Raw genomic sequence first — 27,534 nt, 5'->3', positions numbered from 1 at the left:
GCGGCAGATTAGGGGTTAATATTTTTATTTAGGTGGTGGCGATGTTAAGGGCGGCAGATTAGGGGTTAATAACATTATGTAGGTGGCGGCGATGTCAGGGGCAGCAGATTAGGGGTTAATAACTGTAATGTAGGTTTAAACATAACTTCTTTTTTTTTCCCTATAGACATCAATGGGGCTGTGTTATGGAGCTTTTGTTTCCGCGATCGCAGGTGTTAGGCTTCTTTTTTGCCGGCTTTCCCCATTGATGTCTATGGGGAAATTGTGCACAAGCACGTCAAAGCAGCGCTTGTATTTGGGTGCGCGGTATGGAGCTCAATGCCACCATATCACCCATACAAGCCTGCTTTTTCAAAACCTGTAATAGCAGCGCTATAGGGAGGTGAAATAACGCCACTTTTGTGGCGGTATTTAATTTCCCTATAGCGCTGAAAACTCGTAATCTAGCTGAAAGATTATAATTAATTTTAGATACTGCTTAAAGGGACATGAAACTATTGGTTTCGAAAGAGCAACTTTCCAGTTTTCTAAATAGGCTCAGTGGCTGCACATAGGTAACTCGTATGATTGGCTCCCCCATGTGTATTGCTATTTCTTCAACAAAGGATATATGAGGAATGAAGCAAATTAAATAATAGAAGTAAATTGGAATGTTGTTAAAAATTGTATTCTCTATCTGAATCATAAAAGAAAAATTTGGGGTTCATATCTCTTTTAAGTATTTGAAGGGACAATCAAAAAATGTTTTTAGCCATAATTATGCAGTATGTACACAATTACAAGTGTAGGCAGCAACTCACCTGTTCTGAACCCTCCTTTTAAATGCGTTCTGTACCACCAAAGCAGTTCCCAGTTACCTCTTGTTGGACCGCCTGACTGTCAGCCCCTGTGTTTTTTTTTCTAGACAAGTGAGAAAAATTGTCTAGGATATTGTCTTAACATATCTCCTATATTAATTACCATCAAGGAGAAACTCAAATCTTGTCAGAATTTGCCTCTGTCAATTTCTGGTCGAGCAGAATTATTCAAAATGATCCTTCTTCCTAAACTTCTCTATATCCTTCAGAATGTGCCATTGCTCCTACTAGAAAAGGATGTCCGCTTTACCAACGCTGCACTTAGGCAATTTATATGGCAGGGTAAAAGACCCAAGATATCTCTTACTAAACTTACTGTATCAAGGGATCTCGGAGGCCTAGCATTACCAAATATTAGATCTTATAACCTCAGCTTCTTAGCACGTATAGTAGCTGACTGGATGTACGCGAAAAATTATATTTTAAACAATGAGTTAGAACTAAATATCTGTAAGCCTTATCATCCAGTGGCTCTGATTCACTCTCCACCAAAGGAGTTTCCAGCGAACATTAAAGGACTTAGAACTATATTTACCCCTATTAAGGCATGGGGGAAGCTAACTAAATCTCTTTCAATACCCAGCAATGCCTCGAAACATCTTCCTCTGATAGGGAACCCGCGATTCCAAGCAGGTATAAATTCAGCTATCTTTAATAGATGGCATAACTCCGGCCTGGATAAATTAATCTACTTATTAGACAAAGACAGAAAATGTATCAAGACCTTTGAGGAACTCAAAACAGAATTTAATCTTCCCAATAGAGATTTCTTTGCCTATGTGCAAATAAGGCATTTTGCTGCTGAATTAATTAAACAGTCAGGCTGTTGTTGGACGCTAGGCAAACTGGAAAATTGGTTAATTTTAACAAAAATCGACCATATGTCTATTGCCACATGCTATCGTATACTCGGCACTAGTAAAGGTACCCCTCTACTGGACAATATGGCATTAGTGTGGAGCTCACTAATACCCCAGAACAATATTGACCCGAAAACTCTTCAATTATCAATAAATAAAGTAGCTGCCTCTACGTTATCCGCCACCTGGCGAGAGGCCCATCTTAGGCTTCTTCACAGGACATATTTTACTCCGGAGAAAGGCCTCAGAATACATAATCAGCAATTTAATAAATGTCCTAAGTGCTCCCACCAGGCGGCAGACCTGATTCACATGTTCTGGTCTTGCCTAAAGATAAGAAGCTTCTGGAATAAATTAGAATTTTGGCTTAAAACTACATTAAAAATCAATACACCTTCCCTATCATTATATCAAATTATATTGTGTCTGAAGATGGAAGACAGTTATCAGGATAATGATCAAATAGTCATTCTCTCTATCTTAGCTACTAGATACTTGATTTGCAAGAAATGGAAAACGAGAGCACTCCCGACTATTCCCGAAGTCAGGAACCACTTAAAAAAACAATGTATGCTAGAACAAAAGGACACGAATATCGATAATGAACCGGATATAAGGAAGTTTTTTAGTAAATGGGCAACACTTATAAAATCACTTCAGGAAAGTGAAATTGATTATCTGATTTTCCCATTTAAAAACTCAGAGATAGTTCTCCTTGGTATTTGGTAGATGTGGAGAGGGGGAGAGACTAACTAACATGTTTTTGTTGGGGTTTTTTTGGTTGTGTTTTTTTTTTGTTTCTGTTTTTATTCTTTCTTTGGTTGTTTGTTCTGTTTTAATTGACTTTACATTAGAATGATCCGATCACTCTGGTGGTTGGAAAAACTGATCTAAAACAGAGAGGAAGGGAAAAAAAGAAAAAAAATCCCAGCAGAGTCTACAATTTGTTTTGTCTACTTTTTCTTTTCTTTTTCTTGTCTATCTTAATGATAAAGTATATTGGCATAACTTTGCAAATTGTAAATAATACTGATAATAATTCACTGTTTTTGGTTCATGTTATTTTGGAAAGATAATCAGCCCTGCGTGGCGCAAAATATGCTTTTTTCTGATTATATTGTACACAATGTTGGTTGTAAACAAAATTTAAAAAAAAAAAAATTGCATGCTCTATCCGAATCATGAAAGAAAAAATTTGGGTTCAGTATCCCTTTAAGTTGATAATTATTATACTAGTATCTCCTTTTTCATAATTTTACTTTGCTTTGACATTGTAGCCTGTGGATTAATAAAAAAAAGTTACGTTTTTTCCACAGCAATTAGTCTCAAAGAAGCAAAATGTAGGCGAAACAGCAGTCGAATTTAGCGACAGAAAAGCTGTATATATGTTAACTATGCACAACGAGGGAACTAAGGCAGTTAGTTCCAGAGGTGAACTGAGACAGCTGAAAAAAAAACAGTTTGCATTGTAGAGTATAACTACTTGAGTGGAGTAGACCTCTCTGATCAAATAATGAAGCTGTATCGTTGTATAATCCTGACATCCGGGAGGCAGAGTAACATATCTCCTTTCAAGCAATGTTATATACCCTCAAATGGCTTGTCAAACAATCCAAATTGCATGCATCTGTGAGGCTACGCCCCTTCCTGTTTCCTCCTCCTTTACAATTGGATGTAGACACGCTCACACCCCTCCAGTATTTGTTTTGCATGCACATGGCTAATTAGCATATCAGGAACTGTGCAGGTCATCATCACAGCTCCTGGGTGTGAACACATGTAAATGCTGCTTGTAGGAAAAAAGAACAGTTTTGAAAAAGGCAGCTGCTGATGTATGAACACATTTAACACGGTCATGGTACAGCACATGGTATAGAAAAAGAAAGGCAGACACAATTATATGCATAACCACATCCTTGTTATGCAGAGTGAAAGTTATAAAAATTGGTTTTAAATTCCTAAGTCTTTGAATGTCCTTTGTTGAAAAGCACTTGTGTATATGCACAAATCCCAGTAATGTCCTTTCTGTATGCAGGGATAACTACCACTAATAGATATAGATAGATGAGTTTCAACAGATCAAGAACACTGGCCAATAAATGGTCCAAAGTGCATCTTGAATGTCCTTTGTTGAAGAGCACATGTGTGTATGCACAAATCCCAGCAATGTCCTTTTTTGTGTGCGGGGATAACTACCACAAATAGATGTAGTGTCAACAAATCAAGAACACTAACCAATAAATGGTCCAAAGTCCATCTTGCTTTTAAGACCCCTTGGGTCAACTGTATCCATGGTATAGATCCACTTGGTTTCGATCTGCAGTAGCCTTCTCCCTTTGTCTCCCCCTCTCTTCATGGGAGGCACATGATCAATGATCATAGTCTTCAGACTGGAGGCATTATATTTGTACAGAGCAAAGTGTCGGGCCACTGGCTGTTCAGAGGTGCCGCTCTTAATGGCCTCCCTAATAGCATGGCGATGGTTAGCCATCCTCTCCTTGAAAGTAGTAGTAGTTTTCCCAATGTAAAAAAGGGAACATGGACAAATTAGTAGATAGGTTGTCCTGCAATAGCAACTTTGTTATTTATGTCGGATCTTAAATCTCCTGTTGGTGTGGGGGTGTTGGAAGCTGTCACCCGTCAGCATCCCATTACAGGTGATGCAGTCCCCACACTTGAAGCATCCCATTCTTGTGGCTTTAAGCCAGGTGTCCTTCTGATATGAGCCACTCGGGTCCGTCTTTACCAGGATATTCCGAATATTTCATGCACTGCGGTATACCACCTGTGGTGGTCTCTTCTTCCACTGTGTTAGCCGTTTGTCCGTGCGTATAATATCCCATCTATTGTGAATGGCTTTATGCACTTGTTCATGCATTGGAGAGTAAGTTGTAATGAAGTTCAAATGTGAGTCCTCTAGTTTGTGGCAGTCGGTCCCTGCAAAGTTTGGTCATTTGTGTTTCCTGTGCTAGCTTCACTCTTGCCTTGTCTATATCAGTAGACCGGTATCCTCTTGCCAATAGTGTATTGCACATAGTGTCAAATTGTTGTTGGAGAATTTCAGGCTCTGAGTTATTCTGCACCACTCGGGTAAGCTGCGAGAGGACAATTCCCATCTTTTGGTGTTGTGGATGGCAGCTACTGGATAGCAACAAAGAGTTTCTATACGTGGGCTTGGAGAATAGAGATGTGCCAAAGCGATACCCCACCATTCTCAAAAACCTTGAAAATATTCAGGTCAAGAAAATGAATGCTGTTGGAATCATATTCTAACTTTAGTCTGATAGGTGATTTGGCACTATTCAGATCATAGGTCCACTGTTCAAGTTGCCTCTCAGTACCTGTCCAAACAAGGAACAGATCATCTATATACCTAGTGTATAAAGAGATATATGGATGTGTTAGAGGTTTCATAGTGAGCAGCTCATAGCCCAACATAAAAAGATTAGCATAAACCGGGGCCATATTTGACCCCATGGTCGTGCCGGATAATTGGAGGAAAAAATCCTTCTCGAATTTAAAATAATTCTTAGTGAGACAGTGTTCTATGAGCTCCTAAAGAAACTAATACAGGACCAGAATAGTGGCTAGATTCACTCACAATAGTTTTGACAGTCTCCAACCCCTCAGAGTGTGGGATCACAGTATAGAGACTGTCAACATCCATAGTGACCAAAATATCATTGGCTTGCAGAGTAGTATGTTTTAATTTACGAATCATACTAGAAGAATCTTGTAGGTATGAAAATTAGTTACAGACCACCGGTTGCAAATGGTGATCAATAAACTCAGCGATGCCAGAGAAGATAGATCCTCTGGCAGACACAATTGGTCGGCCCAGAGGATTAACCAGGCCCTTGTGTATCTTTGGGAGTAAATATAATATCGGTGTAATCAGATGTTCGACACACATGAAATCAAATTCAGACTAATGTTGAACTGTAAACATAAGTGTCTAATCTATAGATTTTTTTTATAAACCCAGGTGGGGTTTGCAGGTAACTTCCTATAGGTTTTAGGATCAGACAGTTGCCTCATAGCCTCCAGTCTGTAATCACTGTAATCCTGTACTACTATTGCTCCGCCCTTGTCAGCGGGGCGTATAGTAATACTGTGGTCATTAGTCAGTGTATGTAATGCCTGTCTCTCATCAGTAGGTAAATTGGAAAAACTACGTTCATCCAATTGCATCTCACAATCGTGTCTAAGGAGTCTAGAAAAACTCCTAATGGAGGAATTAGTGGTCTGAGGGTCAAATTTGGATAAAGGTTTAAATTGCCTAAAATTTGAATCAATCTGAGGTTGAGCTTCTTTGAAGAACTCCTTAATATTTAAGTTCCGCTGAAACTTGTATATATCAATAGCTGTTTGGAAGCTATCATGTCTGGGGGTAGGTATGAAGGATAGCCCCCTATTAAGTAAATTAGTTTCACTAACAGTGAGTAGTCTGGTACTTAAATTAAAGACTATGTTGTTTTTTTCTTCTGATTGTATGTTTTTATTTTTGTGCCCCCCTCTTCTGGGATGTTACCTACCCCGTTTTTTGACTGTGTAATGGGAGGTTTATTAGCTGACCTGGTGGTAATACCAGTGTGCACATCCTTATCCTCACTCTGTATCCTATCCGAATCTCCCTCTGACAAGTCCCCTCCACTTGTATCTACTGTGTCAATATGTGTCCTCCCCCTAGTGTTTCTGCGTCTAGGTCTGAATGTTCTAACAAATTCATCCTTACCATAGAGCCACTTATAAACCCGTTTCTCTCGGTAGTCAATTTCAACTGTGGTGAGTTTTTTATTCTTAAATGCTGTCAACTCATTGTTATATTTCTCTAACTTAAGCACCCACTTCTCAGTTTTGTCATCAATCAATATCTGATAGCTATTCATTTTGATGATGTCAATCTCCATCTCTATCTTTTTTTCCAATCTTCTATAGTGAGAAGCATGAGATCATAGGAACATTTGTTGAGAATGGAACACCATTTACGACAAAATTCAGGATTAGAGCGGCCTAGTGTAGGAATATTACAGACCCTGAACCCCCTAGGTATTTGTTTATTCTTGTGGTAGCATGATAGATAAACAGATAAACTGTTCTTTTTTCCTACAAGCAGCATTTACATGTGTTCACACCCAGGAGCTGTGATGATGACCTGCACAGTTCCTGATATGCTAATTAGCCATGTGCATGCTAAACAAATACTGGAGGGGTGTGAGCGTGTCTACATCCAATTGTAAAAGAGCAGGAAACAGGAAGGGGCGTGGCCTCACAGATGTATGCAATTTGGATTGTTTGACAAGCCATTTGAGGCTATATAACATTGCTTTAAAGCAGATATGTTACTCTGCCTCCCGGATGTCAGGATTATACAACGGTCCTCAAGCTGGGTTATGCCATTTGACAAAGGTATCTGTGGACACCGAAACGTCATGGGACTATGCTTTTAACTTTTTTTCAATAAAAGTTATTATTTACTTAAATCCAGTGAGTGCTGTCTTTGCTCTGGACTGTTTGTATCTGACACATGCACCCTGGTATATGCTTACCTCAACCTGGGGTTAAAGAGTGCTTATCCTTTACTTGAATTGTGTGTGTGTATGTGTGTTTGTATATATATATATATATATATATATGTATATATATATATATATATATATATATATATGTGTGTGTGTATATATATATGTATATATATATATATATATATGTGTGTGTATATATATATATATATATATATATATTCTTAAATGGAAAGAGTCCACAGCTGCATTCATTACTTTTGGAAAATAAGAAGGAGGCAAAGACAACCCAGCCAAAGGCTTAAATACTCCTCCCACTCCACTCAGTCATTCTTTGCCTTTCGTACCAGGAGGATGGCAGAGAAGTGTCAGAATTTTTAATTTTTGTTTTTGTCTCTTATGGAGGGTATTACTCTTCGGCATGGGACAGAAGTTTTAAGTAGTGCTGAAAGTTAGAGTCCGGAGTTGCAGGGAGTTTCTTTCTGCAAAACCATCCCAACTCATATTAACAGCTCCTCAAGCAATCACGGTTGTTCGAACTTCGCTTCGCTGCCTGCTTTCTTCTCTCAAGTCCATGGCGGAGGCGATGCTACTATCCGTCACACTTGAAGGGCTGTGTTTCTGTTCCACGGCGTAGATTCCGGTAAGATTGTTTCATTTTACTTTATTTGCAATGTATTGTAATGTGAATGTTTCCCGAGAGGCTACCACCTTGCAGGTCTAATTTATACATAAGGGTCTCAGTGAGTCTCTTTTAGTTTCTTGGAATCTTCTGAGGGGGGTTATTGAACAGGGGATGTGACGGATACTCCGCCAAATTGGTTCTGCTTCTTCCCTGCCGACTGCAGCTTTGTAGCTGGCAAGTGACCACAGCCTGATACTGAGACTATTTTGATTTCAGATTCTGTGTCCGGTGATGAATCCGGAGTGGCCTCATTGATGCCTGTCAACCAGTTTTGTTCTGTATGCCATTTCAGAGTGCCTGGTTCCTCGCGCTCGGGGAATCAAGGGACTACTGAGCCATCCGCCTCTGGGGGTCCTGTCCTCCGAGAGGCAAGTTCCCTACCAAATCATACTTCTGCACATGCGGGTAACCCGGTTTATGGTTCCTCCATGCAGGGTGGCGTGTTTTCCCCGGAGGTTGCAGCACGTTTTTGCTTCCACATAATGTTGGCGATTGTTCGTCTGCAGATTCCAGACATTTATTTGAGAATGTGCTCGAGCCCTAATTGTCCAAAGCCTGCCACCTTGAGGAGGGCCTCTACAGTTCCCCGCAGCGCAGGGGTATCTGTCCCTGAGTGTTGTGCCTTCCGTTACAGGATTGCGCGCCTTCGCGTGTTGCTCAGACATGTTTTTCAGTTATTGAATGACCCTATCATTACCAGATATGGGGATTTTCAGTCTGATCATTGGAATGGTGCACCTCATTAGACATGTGGGGATGAAGTAATCTCCTGATTGTCATTTGTTTGAGATCTTTCCCAGTTTTGTGAGATAGGGCTCCGTTTGGTTTGTCCTACGGGTAGGCCTGTGTCTTTTTGGGCGTTAACCTCTGGGTTGCCTTATATTTATTTTATATCCGATGGGATGTCTTTTATTTGTTTTTGTTTCCTTCGGGAACCTTCTGGGATTAATACTCTTTATTACTTCTTCAGAAGTTGTTGGACATGTTAGTCCTTTGTTACAAATGTCTGTTTTCTGTATTTTCCTCTACGAGGGAGAATTTACGCAGCTTGCCGGTTGAGACCCTAGGTGCAGGCTGGTCCTGTCGGGTTCGTTCGGTCTTGCGGCTGTTCAGACACGTGGCGCTGTTCTGCTCGGCTGGTTTGGTAGAAGCGCAGAGTGCTCAGGTTATCATTGTTTGTTTTCATATTAAACTAAGCCTTCAAGAGGACCTGTGGGTCCGTGAGGTGGGAAGGATTGTTTCAGTCCTTATAGCCGTCAGTCATAAGTGACCGGGCAGGGGAGTTTTTCCGCTGCGTCACTCTGACATCTGATTTCATCAGAACGTAGAGTTTCCTCTCCCATGTGGTGGAGGGTGGGAGGGCTTAATGCCCCTTACCGCTATTGAGCGGTTGGCCTTCATTTCTAGGCCTCTGGATTTGTCCTTTTGGGCTTGATTCAACAGCTTGTACAGGATAACTGTCTAGCATGCAGAAGGTTTGCAGTTTGAAACCTGTTGCAGCTCTTAACACCTTGCAGGTGAATGCGTAAGCTGTTTCTAGTGTATCTAGATGTAACTCTTGACTTAGTTTTAAGATGCCTTTTGAGTCTTCTTCCATTGCCTCCGGGTGAGTGGATCTCCTTTTAGAGATCTGTGTTTCCGGGTGATGGTTGTTCCCTACAGGGATTTTTGTTTAGCTTGGGGTTCTCCGGAGCTGGGTAGGCTTCGTGCCTTCTCTTCCTTGTGTCCTCTGCTTGAGCGGAGGTGTTAGGGAGACTAGTCCTGTTAGTAGAATTTTTTGACCTCGTGGTATCTCTTAGTCATCCTGAGGCTCTGAGAAGTATCTTCATACGACTTTCCTCCTTGGAGCGTTGGACTTTAGCTAGGGGTAGTCCCTTCCTTTGGTCGAGGTTTTTCAAGTTCTCTTGCTATCTGGTTTTTCTGGATATGCATCCATACCCTTGTGTCTGGTTTTCTGGCTAGTTGGGGTGTTTAGTTCTAGGGTAAGGTTTGCCTGAACTATTGGGCACTCGGACCGGTTTATCTCCCTAAGACTTCCGGTTGCTGAAGCTTCGCTTGGCCTTTTTTACCAACCCTGTCTGGGTGGTATTGGAATCTTGGATCTCAAGGCTGGTCGGGGGGGGTTCCACAGTAGCGGGAACTGGGGTTATGTCCTTGCTCCATCTACCATGGTTGGCTAGGATTTCTGAGTATTTTTTACTCTTTGCCACAGAGTGACCCTTGTCCTCTGGTAGTTAGCCGTATGGCTTGAGCCTTAAGAGTGGTTGGTTCATACCCAGCTGCTTGTGCTGTATGTCCAATTTCTTGTGCGCCTTAGCGTTGCATTCCCCTGGTTAGCTTACCAGTGTTCCAAGCTACTTGTAGGGGGGTCCTTTTCTAGGACATCTGTGTTGAGAATTTCTCTTCCCATTAGCCGGTGCCTTCGGGCCTTGGGGACAGTTGTTGCTCTTCCGGCATCATCCCTTTTTTTAGGGGATATTCTCCCCCCTATGGAGATAGAGTCCTTGCTTGGGGCTTCTCCTGCATGGGAGGCAGAAAGGTGGGATTGGTTCCCCTGAGGGTCTTGTTGGCTCCAGGCAGACTTGTTGGGCCTTTATTTAGATAGATCCTTAGGTCTATGGCCTTGTCTGTTTTCAGAGTCGGGTTGTACTTGTATTCTGTGGAGATGGCTGTGCTATCCTTGCGCTCATTATTGTACCTGTTTCAGGATTCTTTGTTCCCCTGTTTTGGATCCCTGTGGCTGGGTTCGTCCAGCTGGCTGTGGGTCTGCAGCTCAGGATGGCAGAGTGGTCTATGGAGCTGTGTTCGGTCACAGTCTCCTCTGGATGTGTGAGCTTTGTTGAGTCTATCCTGTTAGCTTAGTCTGCTAGGGTATAGATTTTTTCTTTCAACTGGCTCCATTGATTTCAGAGGAGAGTTTACTCTTCCTTAAGGTTCTGAGGGTATACCCTCCTTCTCGGGAGGCCTCGATTGAGGTTTGTGTTCCCCTTTTTAGGGTCCTGTGTGCAGGTCCGGCGATTTAAGTTGCCTGGAGCCTGCCCTCTGTCTGGGGGTTGCTTTTGCGGTCTGTTTCTTACTTGACTGCTTCTTCTTCTTCCTCGCAAGTATCCTCTGTCTTGTCCTGTTATGGACTCTGTGTTTTCAAACTTGGGGTTCTATCCTATGTGCATTAAACACTTTTTAATGGTCAAATGCCTTGCTATTCTTGACACTGGGAGGACTTTGCCTTTTCAGTTGCAATCCGTACTTGCAGGATGTTGACTAAACGTCTGTTCTGTCTTTGTGCCCGGTCTTATCCAGAGTTTCCCTTGGTATAGGCGTGGCCTCCTTTCGTTGTTTGGGCCCCTTTGGGCCTCTGTGAGCTAAACTCACTCGGGGAGGTATTCTTTTTTGTATTAGGGGACTTTTCGGTTTCCTTGGTTCTCCCTTGCCTTTTTCCCTTGGGGGTTTCGGCTGGTGTCTCCTTCATTTGGGGAGATGAGCGGTGGAGGACTGTTTGTTGGGCGAGGGTCTCTTGGAGGACTGTTGGCTCAGTCGAGTCTGTTTGCGGTCTCTAGTTTGGCTTCTGGACTAACTGCAAGTCAGTGTCATTGTGACTTTTTCATTTTCAAATTTTCTTGGCTTCAGACGAAGCAGTGTTTTTCTTGGGTATAAGTTCAGGCTTGGTGCCCTCAGTATGGGCCGCCTATGTACCCTCCCGTCTTGGCATTCAGTGTCCTCTATAGCTTGGGTATTGTTTTCCCATAAGTAATGAATGCAGCTGTGGACTCTTTCCATTTAAGAAGGAAAACATAAATTATGCTTACCTGATAATTTCCTTTTCTTCTGATGGATAGAGTCCACAGCTCCCCACCCGTCATTTTATGTGGGGCGTCCTTATATTCTTCTGGCACCTTTCACCCTGATATTTCTTCTACTGTTCCTTGTTCCTCTGCAGAATGACTGGGGGATGAGGGGAGTTGGAGGAGTATTTAAGCCTTTGGCTGGGTTATCGTTGCCTCCTCCTGGTGGCCCGGTTATTATTTCACAAAAGTAATGAATGCAGCTGTGGACTCTCTCCATCAGAAGAAAAGGAAATTATCAGGTAAGCATAGTTTATGGGTTTTTTGTTTTTTTTGTCTTGTTTTTTATCTCAAAATAACAGTCATCTTGGTGTTGGGAGGGGATAAAATCCAAAAAGCAAATTGACCCATATACATACCTTTTGTCAATCCAAAATGTGCAAACAAGTTGCTTTATCTGAACCACAAAAGTAACTTTATTTATTTTTATCCAGGTCACTAGTTGCAGAGCAGCCTATATTTCATACATAACTTGAAGTATGTTGTGATTTTCAGAATGAAGTCGTTATGTCACGGTCATTCAGACACCATAACATTGTGGCTTATTGGAAGACATTTACTGCTGGAACCTGTCTTTGGGTTGTATTGCCATTTATGGTATATGGTAAGTTATGGCTATATTAAATATACAAGTAGTTAAAAAAAATGTGGTTTTATTTGCAAAAGTCTTTGTAAACAATATTTAATACATGTCTTACAATTAACTACACTGTAAAACTGTTTTCATTTTTGTAAATGTAATACAAGTAGCAAACTGTTTTATATAACAGATAATTTTCCAATCTTTCCTTTTTCTTAATACAAGGCTCAGCAAGCAGTCTTCTTAAGAACTATTACCCAGAAGGGATGAGTGAAGCATTAATAGGAAACCTTCTGTATGGTGCATTAAAGGGATTAAAGTATCTGCATGAAAATGGATACATTCACAGGTATGTTAACACCAGGGAATCATTTAGTGGGGTTTGTAATCTTGAGAGAAGGATTTTGGGATTGAAGTTTAATTTATTCATAAAAATGGCATTTTCACGTAATAGGCTTATCGAATATTATGGTGTAGGAGGATTACGTTTAGTTACATATTTGTTCCACTACATCAAGTGCTCCATTTTTTTGAGGGGGGAAAAAAGAAGAGTTACTTTTTTATATACATTAAATACTAATTGCGATTTAACCTGAAACCCTCAGTTACATTTTTTTATATAGAACCATGCAATTTGATCGAGATATTGTACACATGGTACGCCCTCCATTCTGAACTATATATATATATAATTTTTCTTTAAACAGTTTGTTATATTTGTGAAAAATATTATTGTCAATGTAAAAGCTTCACGTGCCTTTTTATTGCATTAATTGTGTAATCGATAATTAGTTTGTAAGGAAGTTAAAATATGTTTGAACTAGCAAGAACATGGGAAAACGTAACCGTAAAGGGGCAATCTTTTGGCAACACTAATGCCCCTAGTAAACTATTGGTCAGATTATAAGGAGATCCCAAAAATGCAAGCGATACAGAGTGCTAATATCGATAATGTAATTCAGAAAGTTAATTTTTTTTATTTAAATGTCACATAAAATGTATATGAATCCATAATACATTCATAAATTAAATATGCACAAAAATATATAATGTGTCACAAACACACAAATAATGGAGGATGAGTGTGCAAAAAACAATAATCAATTACTTTTATTACCAGCTACAGAGTATAAAATGTATGAGATTTTCTTTTTATCTTTTTAAGGTTTATTTGTGTATATTAATTAGCTAATTTTGTGTTTTAAAGCCACAACCTAATAAAATGGGTTGAGCTTGTAGGTATAATCAGATCTCATTACTTTATCACATTGTGTAAATGTATCTGCTTCTTTATCTTATATCTGTCTATAAACCAATCACAAATACTTGGAGAGAACAATGGAAAATTCAAATTTTATTACCTTATCTCTTCTATAACCCACTGGGAGTGTAATTTCTTCTGCTGGCTGTGTTAACACAGCTTAGCCTTAAAGGGACAGTATACACTCATTTTCATATAACTGCATGTAATAGACACTACTATAAAGAATAAGATGCACAGATACCGATATAAAAATCCAGTATAAAACTGTTTAAAAACTTACTTAGAAGCTGTCAGTTTGGCTCTGTTGAAAAGGTAGCTGGAAAGCCCACTGCAAGTGGCAAATAAGACACTCCCCCCTCCCCCTTCTTTTGCATAAGAAAAGACCCTTTACACAAACAGGAGCAAGCTGGAGTAGGTAGCTGACGGTATTCACATAAAACTTTGGGGCTTGGTTAGGAGTCTGAAAATCAGAGCAATGTTTTTTAAAAATAAGCAAAACTATACATTTATTTAAAAAAAAACCTTTATGGGCTATATAAATAGATCATCTACAAAACATTTATGCAAAGAAAAAATGAGTGTATAATGTCCGTTTAAGGCCAAAAACTTTCAGGATGGGTGGGGATACCACAGTTTAAATCAACTATTTCAAATGCCAATATAAGGGTAATAGAAATACTTGTAAACAATTTAATACACTCCAGCAGTTAAAGTAGATCATTGGGAACAAATTAAAGGGGAGAAAAATTTGGGTAAACTGTCCCTTTTAAAAAATTCCACAAAACCCCAGCACCAGCATATATATGTCAATATTCAAAAATATTTTTTGGTAAAAAAATATATAAAACAGGCTATTCGCTGCGTAATCACCTTTAATTGTCACCAATTCAGTATCACCTGAATAATGCATTTATTATTATTATTATTATTATTATTGCTTTATTATTATCGGCTATTTTAGAATGCCAACAGATTCCGCAGCGCTATAAACATAGGCGGTATACAAGCAAATATACGGTAGCAATTATTGGGATCAAGTGGGTAGAGGGCCCTGCCTAGAGTCGCACTGTTGTAGTCTGCTCTTTTGAAGGTGATCTGCAAGCAGTTGGGCTCTTGGGCTTACATTCTAAGGGGGTTCATGGCGGATAGCAATGGAGGAGAGGAACTGGTATTCGGAAAGGTTAGTGTAGGTTGTATGGATCCCTGAACAGAAGTCTTTAGGGAGTGCTTAAAACTTTCAAAACTAGGGGAGAGTCTTGTGGAGCGAGGCAGAGGGTTCTACAAGATGGGAGCCAGTCTGGAGAAGTCCTGTAAACGGGAATGTGAGGAGGTAACAAGAGAGGAGGAGAGTAGGAGGTCGTGAGCAGAGTGAAGGGGATGGGAGGGAGAGTATCTGGAGACCATGGTCGGAGATATAGAGGGGAGCAGTGCAGTTGAGGGCTTTGTTTGTCAGAGTCAGAATTTTGTGTTTAATCCTGGAGGCAAGAGGAAGCCAGTAAAGGGATTAACAGAGAGGTGCAGCAGATGATGAGCCTGGTAGAGGCATTCTTTATGGATTGTAAAGGAGTTAGACGGCAGCTAGGGAGACCAGAGAGGACGGAGTTGCAATAGTCAAGACGGGAAAGGATGAGAGAGTGGATTAAAATCTTAGTTGTATCTTGTGTAAGGAAAAGTCTAATTTTAGAGATGTCTTTAAGGTGGAAGCGGCAGGATGTGAAAGAAAGATATGAGTCAAGTGTGACTCCAAGACATCGGACATGCCGTGTAGGTGTAATGATGGAGTTGCCGACTGTTATAGAGAGATGTGGGGTGCAGATTTTATAAGGGGGAAAAATAAGGAGCTCAGTTTTGGAGAGATTTAGCTTAAGGTAGTGATAGGACATTCAGGAAGAGATGTGAGAGACAGTTAGTGACACGGGTTAGCAAGGAAGGAGATATGTCTGGAGCAGAGATGTAGATTTGAGTGTTGTCGGCATACAAATGATATTGAAACCCGTGGGACTTTATTAGGGAACCTAATGATGACATGTAGATTGAGAAGAGAAGGGGACAGAGCCTTGTGGTAACGGCAGAGGAAGCCCCAGAGAAGGTTAGACAGGTAGGAAGAGACACTAAAGGTACGGTTAGACAGGTAGGAAGAGAACCACAAGAGGGCTGTGTCACAAATGCCGAAGGATTGGAGGGTTTGGAGCAAAAGAGGGTGGTCAACAGTATCAAAGGCTGCAGACAGATCAAGGAGGATAAGCTGAGAGAAGTGGCCTTTGGATTTTGCTGTAAGTAGGTCGTTGGTAACCTTAACAATTGCTTTCTCTGTGGAGTGATGGGGGCGAAATCCAGATTGCAGTCGTTCAAGGAGGGAGTGTAATGTAAGGAAATGGGATAGGCGTGCATGTACTAGCTTTTCAAGAAGCTTTGAGGCAAGAGGGAGTAGGAAAATACGGCGGTAGTTGGATGGGGAGCTTGGATCGAGAGAAGGTTTTTTGAGGATAGGTGTGACCAGTGCATGCTTTAGAAATGAGGGAAATACACCAGTGCTGAGGGAGTGGTTGAAAATGTGTGTGAGTATAGGCTTAAGGGTAGAAGAGAGGGAGGGGAGTAGTTGTGAGGAGATGGGGTCGAGGGGAAAGATAGTGAGGTGAGAGCGCAGTATAAGTGCAGAAACTTCTTCCTCAGTAACAGGGGCGAAAGAGCTAAATATATGGCTATGTGGGTTTTGGTTAATTGCAAGATTTTGAGGGGGTGAGAGGCTGGAAGCATGCTGAGAGCTGATTTCGTTTCTAATGGAATCGATTTTGTAATTGAAGTGACTAGCAAAATCTTGAGCTGAAAGAGAAGTTGTATTAGCAGGTGGGGGTGGGCGGAGAAGAGTGTTGAAAGTGGAGAACAGATGTTTTGGGTTTGAAGAAAGATTAGAGATAAGAGTAGAGAAGTAGTGTTGCTTATAAAGATTAAGGGTGGAGTATTAGGAATTCAAGATGAACTTGTAGGGAAGAAAGTCAGCTAAACTCCAAGATTTTCTCTAGTGCCACTCAGAAGTACGGGAACGTCTGCGTAGGTACCGTGTCAGATGTATGCCAGGGCTGAGGGTGAGTGTGTGATTTCCGAGCTATGGTATGAGGGGCCAGATTGTAATGGTGGAATTATAGTGGCAGATAGATTGGTCAGGGCAGGAAAAGGAGGAGATGGATGAGAGGAGAGGTTGGAGAGAACTAGCGAGCTGTTGCTGATCTAATGACATAATATTTCTGTGAAGTTTGGTGTGAGGGGTAGAAGGAGGGAGAGTTGTAGGGAGTGAGGAGATGATGGTTAGAAAGAGAAAAAGGGGAGTTTGTGAAGTTTGAAATAGTGCATTGATAGCTAAAGATCAGATCAAGGGAGTGACCATCTTTGTGAGTGGGAGAATCAGTCCATTGTGACAGACCAAAAGAGGAAGTGAGTTGCAGAAGTTGTTTTGCAAAGGAGGCAGTGGGATTGTCAAGAGGGATGTTGAAGTCACCAAGAATGAGGGCAGGAGTGTCTGAGGAAAGGAAATAAGGTAGCCAGGCAGCAAAGTTATCTAGAAATTGAGATGAGGAGCCAGGGGGGCGGTATATTACTCCAACACGTATAGAGAGGGAGAGAATAAGCTAATCATGTTGGTTTCGAATGAGGAAAATGTGAGGGAAGAGATGGGATGGATTTGTTGAAAGGTGCAATGAGAGGAAAGTAAAATACCTACACCACCTCCTTGTCTGTTACAAGACCTAGGAGTATGGCTGAAGTAGAGACCCCCATGTGACAATGTAGCAGTGGATATTGTGTCTAAAGGAGAGAGCCAAGTTTCTGTGAGAGCCAGACGGTTGAAGGAGCGGGAGATAAAGAGGTCATGGATAGAAGTGAGCTTGTTGCAAACAGAGCGAGAGTTCCAGATTGCACAAGTGAAGGGGGAAGTGGCTTTGGATACAAGAATGTGAGTGAGGTTACCAGAGTTTACATGCAAAGTAGTCATAACACATCAGAAAAAAATTCCTAAGATAAATATATAGAAGTCTACCTAGACATCCCTAGGTGAAAGCTACGGCACTAGGACCAAAATACATGTGAGACAATCAGTAAGTCAAAAGTGCTTATGGATAAATGCAGCATTATAGTGCAAAAAAAAAAACAGTTCCTTATCTGCTGTGAGCCACTTCAATTGTGTTTAAAAAAAAAAAGCAGTGAGTCACTTTCATTTTATCAGGAAGACAGTCTTATTTTCAGTATATATTCGTGAAATGGTATCTCTTATCAGTGTGCACATTAAAAGTAGCTTATGTATGGTGCTCATCTAAGGGACCTTTAATTGTGTAAGTAATAAAATAAACCTTGTTGATTTATAAGGACTTTAGTACTGATATTGCTCTCAGTAGACCTGTCCTGCTAGTATGTCTAGTGAAGGCACACAAATGAATTGAGGTGGGGGAGTTTAAGGAGTTAATTGCTTTTGGGGGATGTCTGTAGGTTAGGGTGTAAAATGCTATGGGGATTATCGCTGTTTAGGGATTGTTACAGTGGGGTTATGGTCACTTTGTGGTGATGTTTGAGTCTCTGTAACAGTTTATTTTTTTTAGCCAATGACTTGTAATACCATATTGAGCGTTACTGATTGCTCCAGACTGAGCTCAAAGTACCTCACTTCATGCAATAGCAGCTGCTGATTAGGACATGGCTGCTGCGCCAATTAGGAGTGGCATACCCATGTAGCCACCAATCACTGTTTAACATATGGGTGGAGGTTAAATACATAGGCCTAGATTTAGAGTTCGGCGGTAGCCGTCAAAACCAGCGTTAGAGGCTCCTAACGCTGGTTTTGGCCGCCCGCTGGTATTTGGAGTCAGTGATTAAAGGGTCTAACGCTCACTTTACAGCCGCGACTTTTCCATACCGCAGATCCCCCTACGCCATTTGCGTAGCCTATCTTTTCAATGGGATCTTCCTAACGCCGGTATTTAGAGTCGTTTCTGCAGTGAGCGTTAGAGCTCTAACGACAAGATTCCAGCCGCCTGAAAATAGCAGGAGTTAAGAGCTTTCTGGCTAACGCCGGTTTATAAAGCTCTTAACTACTGTACCCTAAAGTACACTAACACCCATAAACTACCTATGTACCCCTAAACCGAGGTCCCCCCACATCGCCGCCACTCGATTAAAATTTGTAACCCCTAATCTGCCGACCGCCACCTACGTTATACTTATGTACCCCTAATCTGCTGCCCCTAACACCGCCGACCCCTGTATTATATCTATTAACCCCTAACTTGCCCCCCACAACGTCGCCGCAAGCTACTTAAAATAATTAACCCCTAATCTTCCGACCGCAAATCGCCGCCACCTACGTTATCCCTATGTACCCCTAATCTGCTACCCCTAACATCGCCGACCCCTATATTATATTTATTAACCCCTAATCTGCCCCCCTCAACGTCGCCGACACCTACCTACACTTATTAACCCATAATCTGCCGAGCGGACCTGAGCGCTACTATAATAAAGTTATTAACCCCTAATCCGCCTCACTAACCCTATCATAAATAGTATTAACCCCTAATCTGCCCTCCCTAACATCGCCGACACCTACCTTCAATTATTAACCCCTAATCTGCCGACCGGAGCTCACCGCTATTCTAATAAATGTATTAACCCCTAAAGCTAAGTCTAACCCTAACACTAACACCCCCCTAAGTTAAATATAATTTTTATCTAACGAAATAAATTAACTCTTATTAAATAAATAATTCCTATTTAAAGCTAAATACTTACCTGTAAAATACATCCTAATATAGCTACAATATAAATTATAATTATATTATAGCTATTTTAGGATTAATATTTATTTTACAGGCAACTTTGTAATTATTTTAACCAGGTACAATAGCTATTAAATAGTTAAGAACTATTTAATAGTTACCTAGTTAAAATAATAACAAATTTACCTGTAAAATAAATCCTAACCTAAGATATAATTAAACCTAACACTACCCTATCAATAAAATAATTAAATAAACTACCTACAATTACCTACAATTAACCTAACACTACACTATCAATAAATTAATTAAACACAATTGCTACAAATAAATACAATTAAATAAACTATCTAAAGTACAAAAAATAAAAAAGAACTAAGTTACAGAAAATAATAAAATATTTACAAACATAAGAAAAATATTACAACAATTTTAAACTAATTACACCTACTCTAAGCCCCCTAATAAAATAACAAAGCCCCCCAAAATAAAAAATTCCCTACCCTATTCTAAAATACAAATATTACAAGCTCTTTTACCTTACCAGCCCTGAACAGGGCCCTTTGCGGGGCATGCCCCAAGAATTTCAGCTCTTTTGCCTGTAAAAAAAAACATACAATACCCCCCCCCCAACATTACAACCCACCACCCACATACCCCTAATCTAACCCAAACCCCCCTTAAATAAACCTAACACTACCCCCCTGATGATCTTCCTACCTTGTCTTCACCATGCCAGGTTCACCGATCCGTCCTGGCTCCAAGATCTTCATCCAACCCAAGCGGGGGCTAGACATCCACTGAAGAAGTCCAGAAGAGGGTCCAAAGTCTTCCTCCTATCCGGCAAGAAGAGGACATCCGGACCGGCAAACATCTTCTCCAAGCGGCATCTTCTATCTTCTTCCATCCGATGACGACCGGCTCCATCTTGAAGACCTCCAGCGCGGATCCATCCTCTTCTTCCGACGACTAGACGACGAATGACGGTTCCTTTAAGGGACGTCATCCAAGATGGCGTCCCTCGAATTCCGATTGGCTGATAGGATTCTATCAGCCAATCGGAATTAAGGTAGGAATTTTCTGATTGGCTGATGGAATCAGCCAATCAGAATATAGTTCAATCCGATTGGCTGATCCAATCAGCCAATCAGATTGAGCTCGCATTCTATTGGCTGTTCCGATCAGCCAATAGAATGCGAGCTCAATCTGATTGGCTGATTGGATCAGCCAATCGGATTGAACTATATTCTGATTGGCTGATTCCATCAGCCAATCAGAAAATTCCTACCTTAATTCCGATTGGCTGATAGAATCCTATCAGCCAATCGGAATTCGAGGGACGCCATCTTGGATGACGTCCCTTAAAGGAACCGTCATTCGTCGTCTAGTCGTCGGAAGAAGAGGATGGATCCGCGCTGGAGGTCTTCAAGATGGAGCCGGTCGTCATCGGATGGAAGAAGATAGAAGATGCCGCTTGGAGAAGATGTTTGCCGGTCCGGATGTCCTCTTCTTGCCGGATAGGAGGAAGACTTTGGACCCTCTTCTGGACTTCTTCAGTGGATGTCTAGCCCCCGCTTGGGTTGGATGAAGATCTTGGAGCCAGGACGGATCGGTGAACCTGGCATGGTGAAGACAAGGTAGGAAGATCATCAGGGGGGTAGTGTTAGGTTTATTTAAGGGGGGTTTGGGTTAGATTAGGGGTATGTGGGTGGTGGGTTGTAATGTTGGGGGGGGGGTATTGTATGTTTTTTTTTACAGGCAAAAGAGCTGAAATTCTTGGGGCATGCCCCGCAAAGGGCCCTGTTCAGGGCTGGTAAGGTAAAAGAGCTTGTAATATTTGTATTTTAGAATAGGGTAGGGAATTTTTTATTTTGGGGGGCTTTGTTATTTTATTAGGGGGCTTAGAGTAGGTGTAATTAGTTTAAAATTGTTGTAATATTTTTCTTATGTTTGTAAATATTTTATTATTTTCTGTAACTTAGTTCTTTTTTATTTTTTGTACTTTAGATAGTTTATTTAATTGTATTTATTTGTAGCAATTGTGTTTAATTAATTTATTGATAGTGTAGTGTTAGGTTAATTGTAGGTAATTGTAGGTAGTTTATTTAATTATTTTATTGATAGGGTAGTGTTAGGTTTAATTATATCTTAGGTTAGGATTTATTTTACAGGTAAATTTGTTATTATTTTAACTAGGTAACTATTAAATAGTTCTTAACTATTTAATAGCTATTGTACCTGGTTAAAATAATTACAAAGTTGCCTGTAAAATAAATATTAATCCTAAAATAGCTATAATATAATTATAATTTATATTGTAGCTATATTAGGATGTATTTTACAGGTAAGTATTTAGCTTTAAATAGGAATTATTTATTTAATAAGAGTTAATTTATTTCGTTAGATAAAAATTATATTTAACTTAGGGGGGTGTTAGTGTTAGGGTTAGACTTAGCTTTAGGGGTTAATACATTTATTAGAATAGCGGTGAGCTCCGGTCGGCAGATTAGGGGTTAATAATTGAAGGTAGGTGTCGGCGATGTTAGGGAGGGCAGATTAGGGGTTAATACTATTTATGATAGGGTTAGTGAGGCGGATTAGGGGTTAATAACTTTATTATAGTAGCGCTCAGGTCCGCTCGGCAGATTAGGGGTTAATAAGTGTAGGCAGGTGTCGGCGACGTTGTGGGGGGCAGATTAGGGGTTAATAAATATAATATAGGGGTCGGCGATGTTAGGGCAGCAGATTAGGGGTACATAGGGATAACGTAGGTGGCGGCGGTTTACGGAGCGGCAGATTAGGGGTTAAAAGTGTAATGCAGGGGTCAGCGATAGCGGGGGGCGGCAGATTAGGGGTTAATAAGTGTAAGGTTAGGGGTGTTTAGACTCGGGGTACATGTTAGAGTGTTAGGTGCAGACGTAGGAAGTGTTTCCCCATAGGAAACAATGGGGCTGCGTTAGGAGCTGAACGCTGCTTTTTTGCAGGTGTTAGGTTTTTTTTCAGCTCAAACTGCCCCATTGTTTCCTATGGGAGAATCGTGCACGAGCACGTTTTTGAGGCCGGCCGCGTCCGTAAGCAACTCTGGTATCGAGAGTTGCATTTGCGGTAAATATGCTCTACGCTCCTTTTTTGGAGCCTAACGCAGCATTTGATTAAACTCTCGATACCAGAGTTAAATTTATGGTGCGGCCAGAAAAAAACCCGCGGAGCGTTAACAGCCCTTTTACCGCCGAACTCTAAATCTAGGCCATAGTTTGCTCTAAAACATTCCATTAGAATGTCCCTTTAAAGGGATCCTGTACCCAAATGTTTTTTTTGTTGGATCTAAGGAAGGAATATAAATGTGTTATTGATGTATGTTTTAAAGGATGTTCCTGTGCCAAATAAATATTTTTTTGTCAGACTTTTGGAAGTTTATCCTTGGCCATAAATGCAACTATGGGAGTTCTCCCTATCAGCTAATAAGCAAAAATACCTAGGTATGAAACGCATTTCCTACAAGTTTCTACTAGTTTCAGTTTAAATTTAAACAGCTTTTACTTTTGTGTGCAAACATATTAACCTTGGTGTTCTTTCTCATGCTTGATATAAATAGTTTGTGTTATTGTTCATTTAATATTTTGATGTATTATGTAACAACTAGATTTGTTCTGTGTCTCTTTATCTAGCATTAAATTCTTATTTGGAATGGACATTTTATATCCAACGCTTATTGTGATCCTAAAATAAAGAATCATACCCCTCCTTTTTTTTTTTAATATTTGTCTGTAGGAATGTGAAAGGAAGCCACGTCCTAGTATCTGAAGAAGGTCTTGTTTATCTGTCTGGCCTTAGTCGTCTTTGCTGTTTGGTGGGAAGGGGCGAAAAAGCAAAAGTGGCGTACGATTTTCCAAATTTCAGCACTGCAATGCTTCCTTGGATGAGTCCAGAACTACTGAGGCAGGTTTGTAAAAACTGCAATAAACATTCCAGCTGGAAATGCATATAACTATTACGCACCATCACGCACCCATGATCATATAGGTTGATGTTCTGGGCCAAGTAGGGATTCTAAGATTTGTATCATTGGGAACAAAAGGTGGGCTGGTAAATCAACACAGGGCACAACAGCAAATACCTCAGCCACAGTTGAAGAACATTAGGCATGTGACAAAATGTTCTTTAATCTATAATAGTTATTTTGAGTATAGGTGAATTGGGGAAGCTTTTGGGAAGCAGATATGGGATATTCGCTAAGTAGTCCCTCCACAGTTATTGGTTTAAAATATTAGTCAAGAACTGGGCATGTAAGGGGTTAAACACATAGTAGTGCTTGGTCGATAGTCTTAAAATTATATGCTCTAACGAATTAGAGCATGTCATTTTTTTACTTTTATGGCCCTTGAATTTTCACTAAAATGCAAAACAATATCTCTGATGTACTGTACGTCACACTTTGCTGAAAGCATCAATGACTCTGATATTCCTAACAGTTCTATGAGCAAAACATTTTTATGAACGCTTTATTAATCGTAATGTTTCAATTGCTCCCCATAGGACCTGTATGGGTACAATGTGAAGTCTGACATCTACAGTCTTGGGATCACTGCCTGTGAATTAGCTACGGGGCGTATACCATTCACGGACATGCTCCGCACTCAGGTAACTGTAGTAGCTGCTGTTCTCAAAAACTTAAAGTAGCCAATCAAATTCTAGTGACCACATTAAAAACAGTTGTATATGGAGCCAGCAAGCCACAGTTAAATGGACATTAAATACATTTTATAATCATAGTTTTGAGGTTATTCCCCATCTCCCTCTAGTAATTAGTGCAGCCATGTTGAAAGCTAACTTTCACTGCTGTCAGTGCTGACGTGATTGCATATGTGCAACAACTCTCCTTTAAAGTGAAGGTAAAGTTCGCTCTATCGCTTTATCTAATTGAACTTGTTCCCCTAAATGAATAGTACTTTCATTCATCATTTTTTTAAATTCTAAGTATAAACTGAGTTTTGGCCATTTATACTTTCTTTTTTTCGATCCGTAAATTCAACCCGTCCTTTTTTTTTTTTTTTTTTTTATGGCAGGTCACATTTTTTTCAGCAGCCAATTGAAATTCTGGCTATTAGGTAGCCGTCAATGTACGTCATCCGCCTCCTGGATGCTGGATGATCTGCGCATGCTTGTAGAATTTTTTTCTTTTTGGCCTTGTAAGACAAGCTTGCTCCCGTTTCGCGCATGCCTATTACTATCATTATTGATTTGCCATAATATGAAGAATGACGCCTGCGCATTGCTGAAAGTAGTCAACGCTATGCGCATGCGCAGTTCATTGGATCCTCGAACGCGCTTTGGAGACGCGTATAGAGCGGGTGGGACCGCTCTATACGTCACTCTCTCTAATATAAGGAAATGGCTGATGGGAGGAGTAAGGAACATAACGGTAGGGGAATATAAAACTTGATTATTATATAAATTTATAATGCATTGTGGGGAAAAAGTTAGCGATTGCATTATTTTAAGTATGACTAATTCATTAGTGTTTCGAGATAGGTAAAACTTGACCTTCACTTTAAATACCTGCAGTGAAACCTAGGTTACAAAATGACAGCAGCATAATTAGGGGTAGCATTTATTCACTGAATAATGTTACTACAGAAACATTTGGTGCCAGGCTCTGATTTTGAAATACACAGTTATCCTCACCTCATACACTTTGCAAGGTATAAGCAATATTCTTGCATTTAGAAGTTTTGTGAGTGTTACAGAAAAGTAAACTACTTGTTAATGTCTTTACATGTCCATCTGTTAAGATGAGATGAAGAAGCACTTAATGTACACAGTAAAGTTTCTAGTCTTTAATTCTTTAATCCCTCACTTATATGATTGCAAGTGTGTATATATATATATATATATATATATATATATATATATATATATAGTCAGTATATGGCCAGGTTATAATACAATTTATTTAATAATTATTCTTTAAAATAAACCCCCAATAAAATGCATATACGAAACAATTAAAATTAATATAAATTCCTAAATTCTTTATATTAGTTACATTTATAAATACATTAAATTATATGTATAGAAAACCAGATTATGAATCAGATGATACGAACTTATGCTGTTATAATATTCTTTACAAAGCAAACCAAATATACCTTTACAATTAACCTTACTCACAATCTCCCAAATCAAAGTATGAGCCACTAACTTTCAGACCAGTACAACTGAGCTACTTAGCCTACAATTGATCCTATATAACTCTAATTTAAAACATCAGAAATTATATATATTATTTGTGGAAACAACCAACTCCTATGCCAATTTATCTGAGCTGAATTAAATTCTTAATTATCTACAATTAAGACAAATTCTAAAATATATTTATATATTTGCAACAATAAATTATTTAGCAAACAAAAGACTAGTTTTAAACTACACAGGATTATGAATGCAAGCTAAAGTACAAAGTTTAAAAATGTTTAAACTTGCTAACTGCCATTTAGTTCTAGTTACCAAATACCTTTTGATTTAAATATTATTTATATATTTATCAATTACGTATACTTCACCAAAAATAACCAAATCGATATTTCAGCTTCCAGAACTTCTTGTTTCACCTCGTATAAATAAGGGTATTGCCATATGGATAATAAAAGGTAGCCCAATTTTGCTTATAGTGACTGTGTTCCAGCGCAGCAAGTTATCAGTCAAAAATTCAGCAAATAGCCAGCCAGCATCCTCTTGCATTGAGGTTATATCACGTGATAGGCCCTTCGGAGCTTGTCCCTGGTCTGCCCTTAACGGATTTAAACATTGGTTATTTGGGAGACGCCTCCCTGATTGGCTCATCTGGCTCTGCATGTATTCCAATAGTTAATTTATTTGGCTTTCATACCAGTTTTAATCTATAGGTGGCAGCAGACAACTGCAATTGCAGTCTCACTATCAATTATTTCCACATCTTAATATATCCTTATAAAGTGATTATTTAACATATTATATCTTCTTGTGTTAATAAACCTCTCTTGTCAGCATCTATATTTCATTTAACATAACAGAAAATGTACAATTTGACACCAAACACCAGTATTTTATCAATTTCTATGTTAAAATAGAAAATATCTACATATATCGATGTTTATGGCTAATATTCATAGAACATCTTGCTGTCTTTAAAATGAAGAAACAAATGTTTTTATCTTGCTGTCTTTAAAATAAAGAAACAAATGTTTTTATTGTGGAATCTTTAGAGCACATTTTAAATTTACTGTATAGCTACTATTAAATTCAGCATATATATCCCAATTTGTCCCTTAGATGTCTGGTATTGTATTGTATCTCAATAGTAATGCAGTATATTTCATATTTCCAACAAATCCTGAATGCATGAAACACCAGATGCAAGTCTGAAATGAAAGAAACAATGCTGTCAAAAACGTCAAACATTTATACAGCTATTTGTAGTTATTCATTTAATTTATTACAAAACTGGAATGCACCTCTCAGATCCATGGAGTTGTACATTTTTATATAGTATTGAAACTTATCCCAGTTGCATTTCAAAATTAATTTAACAGCCACAATGCAACATATGTGTCTGCCCTGCCAAATCTCCATCCAGACGCAACGTCCAGAACTCGTGGATTCAACTCAACAGGGACAATTTAACACCTAGGTGATATTTAGTCATTTCTTCAGCTAAACTGTTTTTTTCTCAATCTAATTAAGCTTCAAAAGGAATCAAGTGAGCCATGGTGTTAAATTATCACATGTGTCTGTTAGTGAAGGTTGGCATATGCTTCTCCCAGATCAGAATGTATATTGAGAATTTTCAAAGGGCTTCTGAGCATATTTTCCACTAAAACACAGACTATTGGCTCCATCAACCCAGGGGTTTGTGCTGGTTAATGAGACAGATGCTCTCTTTTGAACTCTTAGATGTTATGTTAATCAGGAGAAAGTATCTCTTGTCTGATATCAGATTTGTATTCAGTGATAAAATGAGCATGCTCAAACTTATTATTTGAGAGATTTCATACTTATTTTATTATATATATATATATATATATATATATATATATATATATATATATATATATATATATATATATATAGTCCACTGACATTTACATTTACCCTGACAACATATATATATATATATATTTTTT

General features: G+C 39.5%; 1 protein-coding gene across 2 annotated transcripts in view; it reads left to right on the top strand.

Moving 5' to 3' along the window:
• The window catches only part of STRADB (STE20 related adaptor beta), an 82,634-nt gene that overhangs the window by 21,127 nt on the left and 33,973 nt on the right, over positions 1-27,534 (top strand). For both annotated transcript variants that reach the window (XR_008400133.1, XM_053698699.1), the window contains exons 6-9: positions 12,262-12,370; positions 12,572-12,695; positions 23,144-23,315; positions 23,909-24,013. Coding sequence is in view for 1 of the 2 variants with exons in the window: in XM_053698699.1 (XP_053554674.1) it covers positions 12,262-12,370; positions 12,572-12,695; positions 23,144-23,315; positions 23,909-24,013 (510 nt within the window). In the remaining variant the exon portion in view is untranslated. The remainder of the gene's footprint in view (positions 1-12,261; positions 12,371-12,571; positions 12,696-23,143; positions 23,316-23,908; positions 24,014-27,534) is intronic.

This window comes from Bombina bombina, chromosome 1 (genome assembly GCF_027579735.1).
Source record: "Bombina bombina isolate aBomBom1 chromosome 1, aBomBom1.pri, whole genome shotgun sequence".
NCBI lineage: Eukaryota > Metazoa > Chordata > Amphibia > Anura > Bombinatoridae > Bombina > Bombina bombina.
Note: the sequence above shows the minus strand (reverse complement) of the source record. Positions and strands in the feature narration are given on the sequence as shown.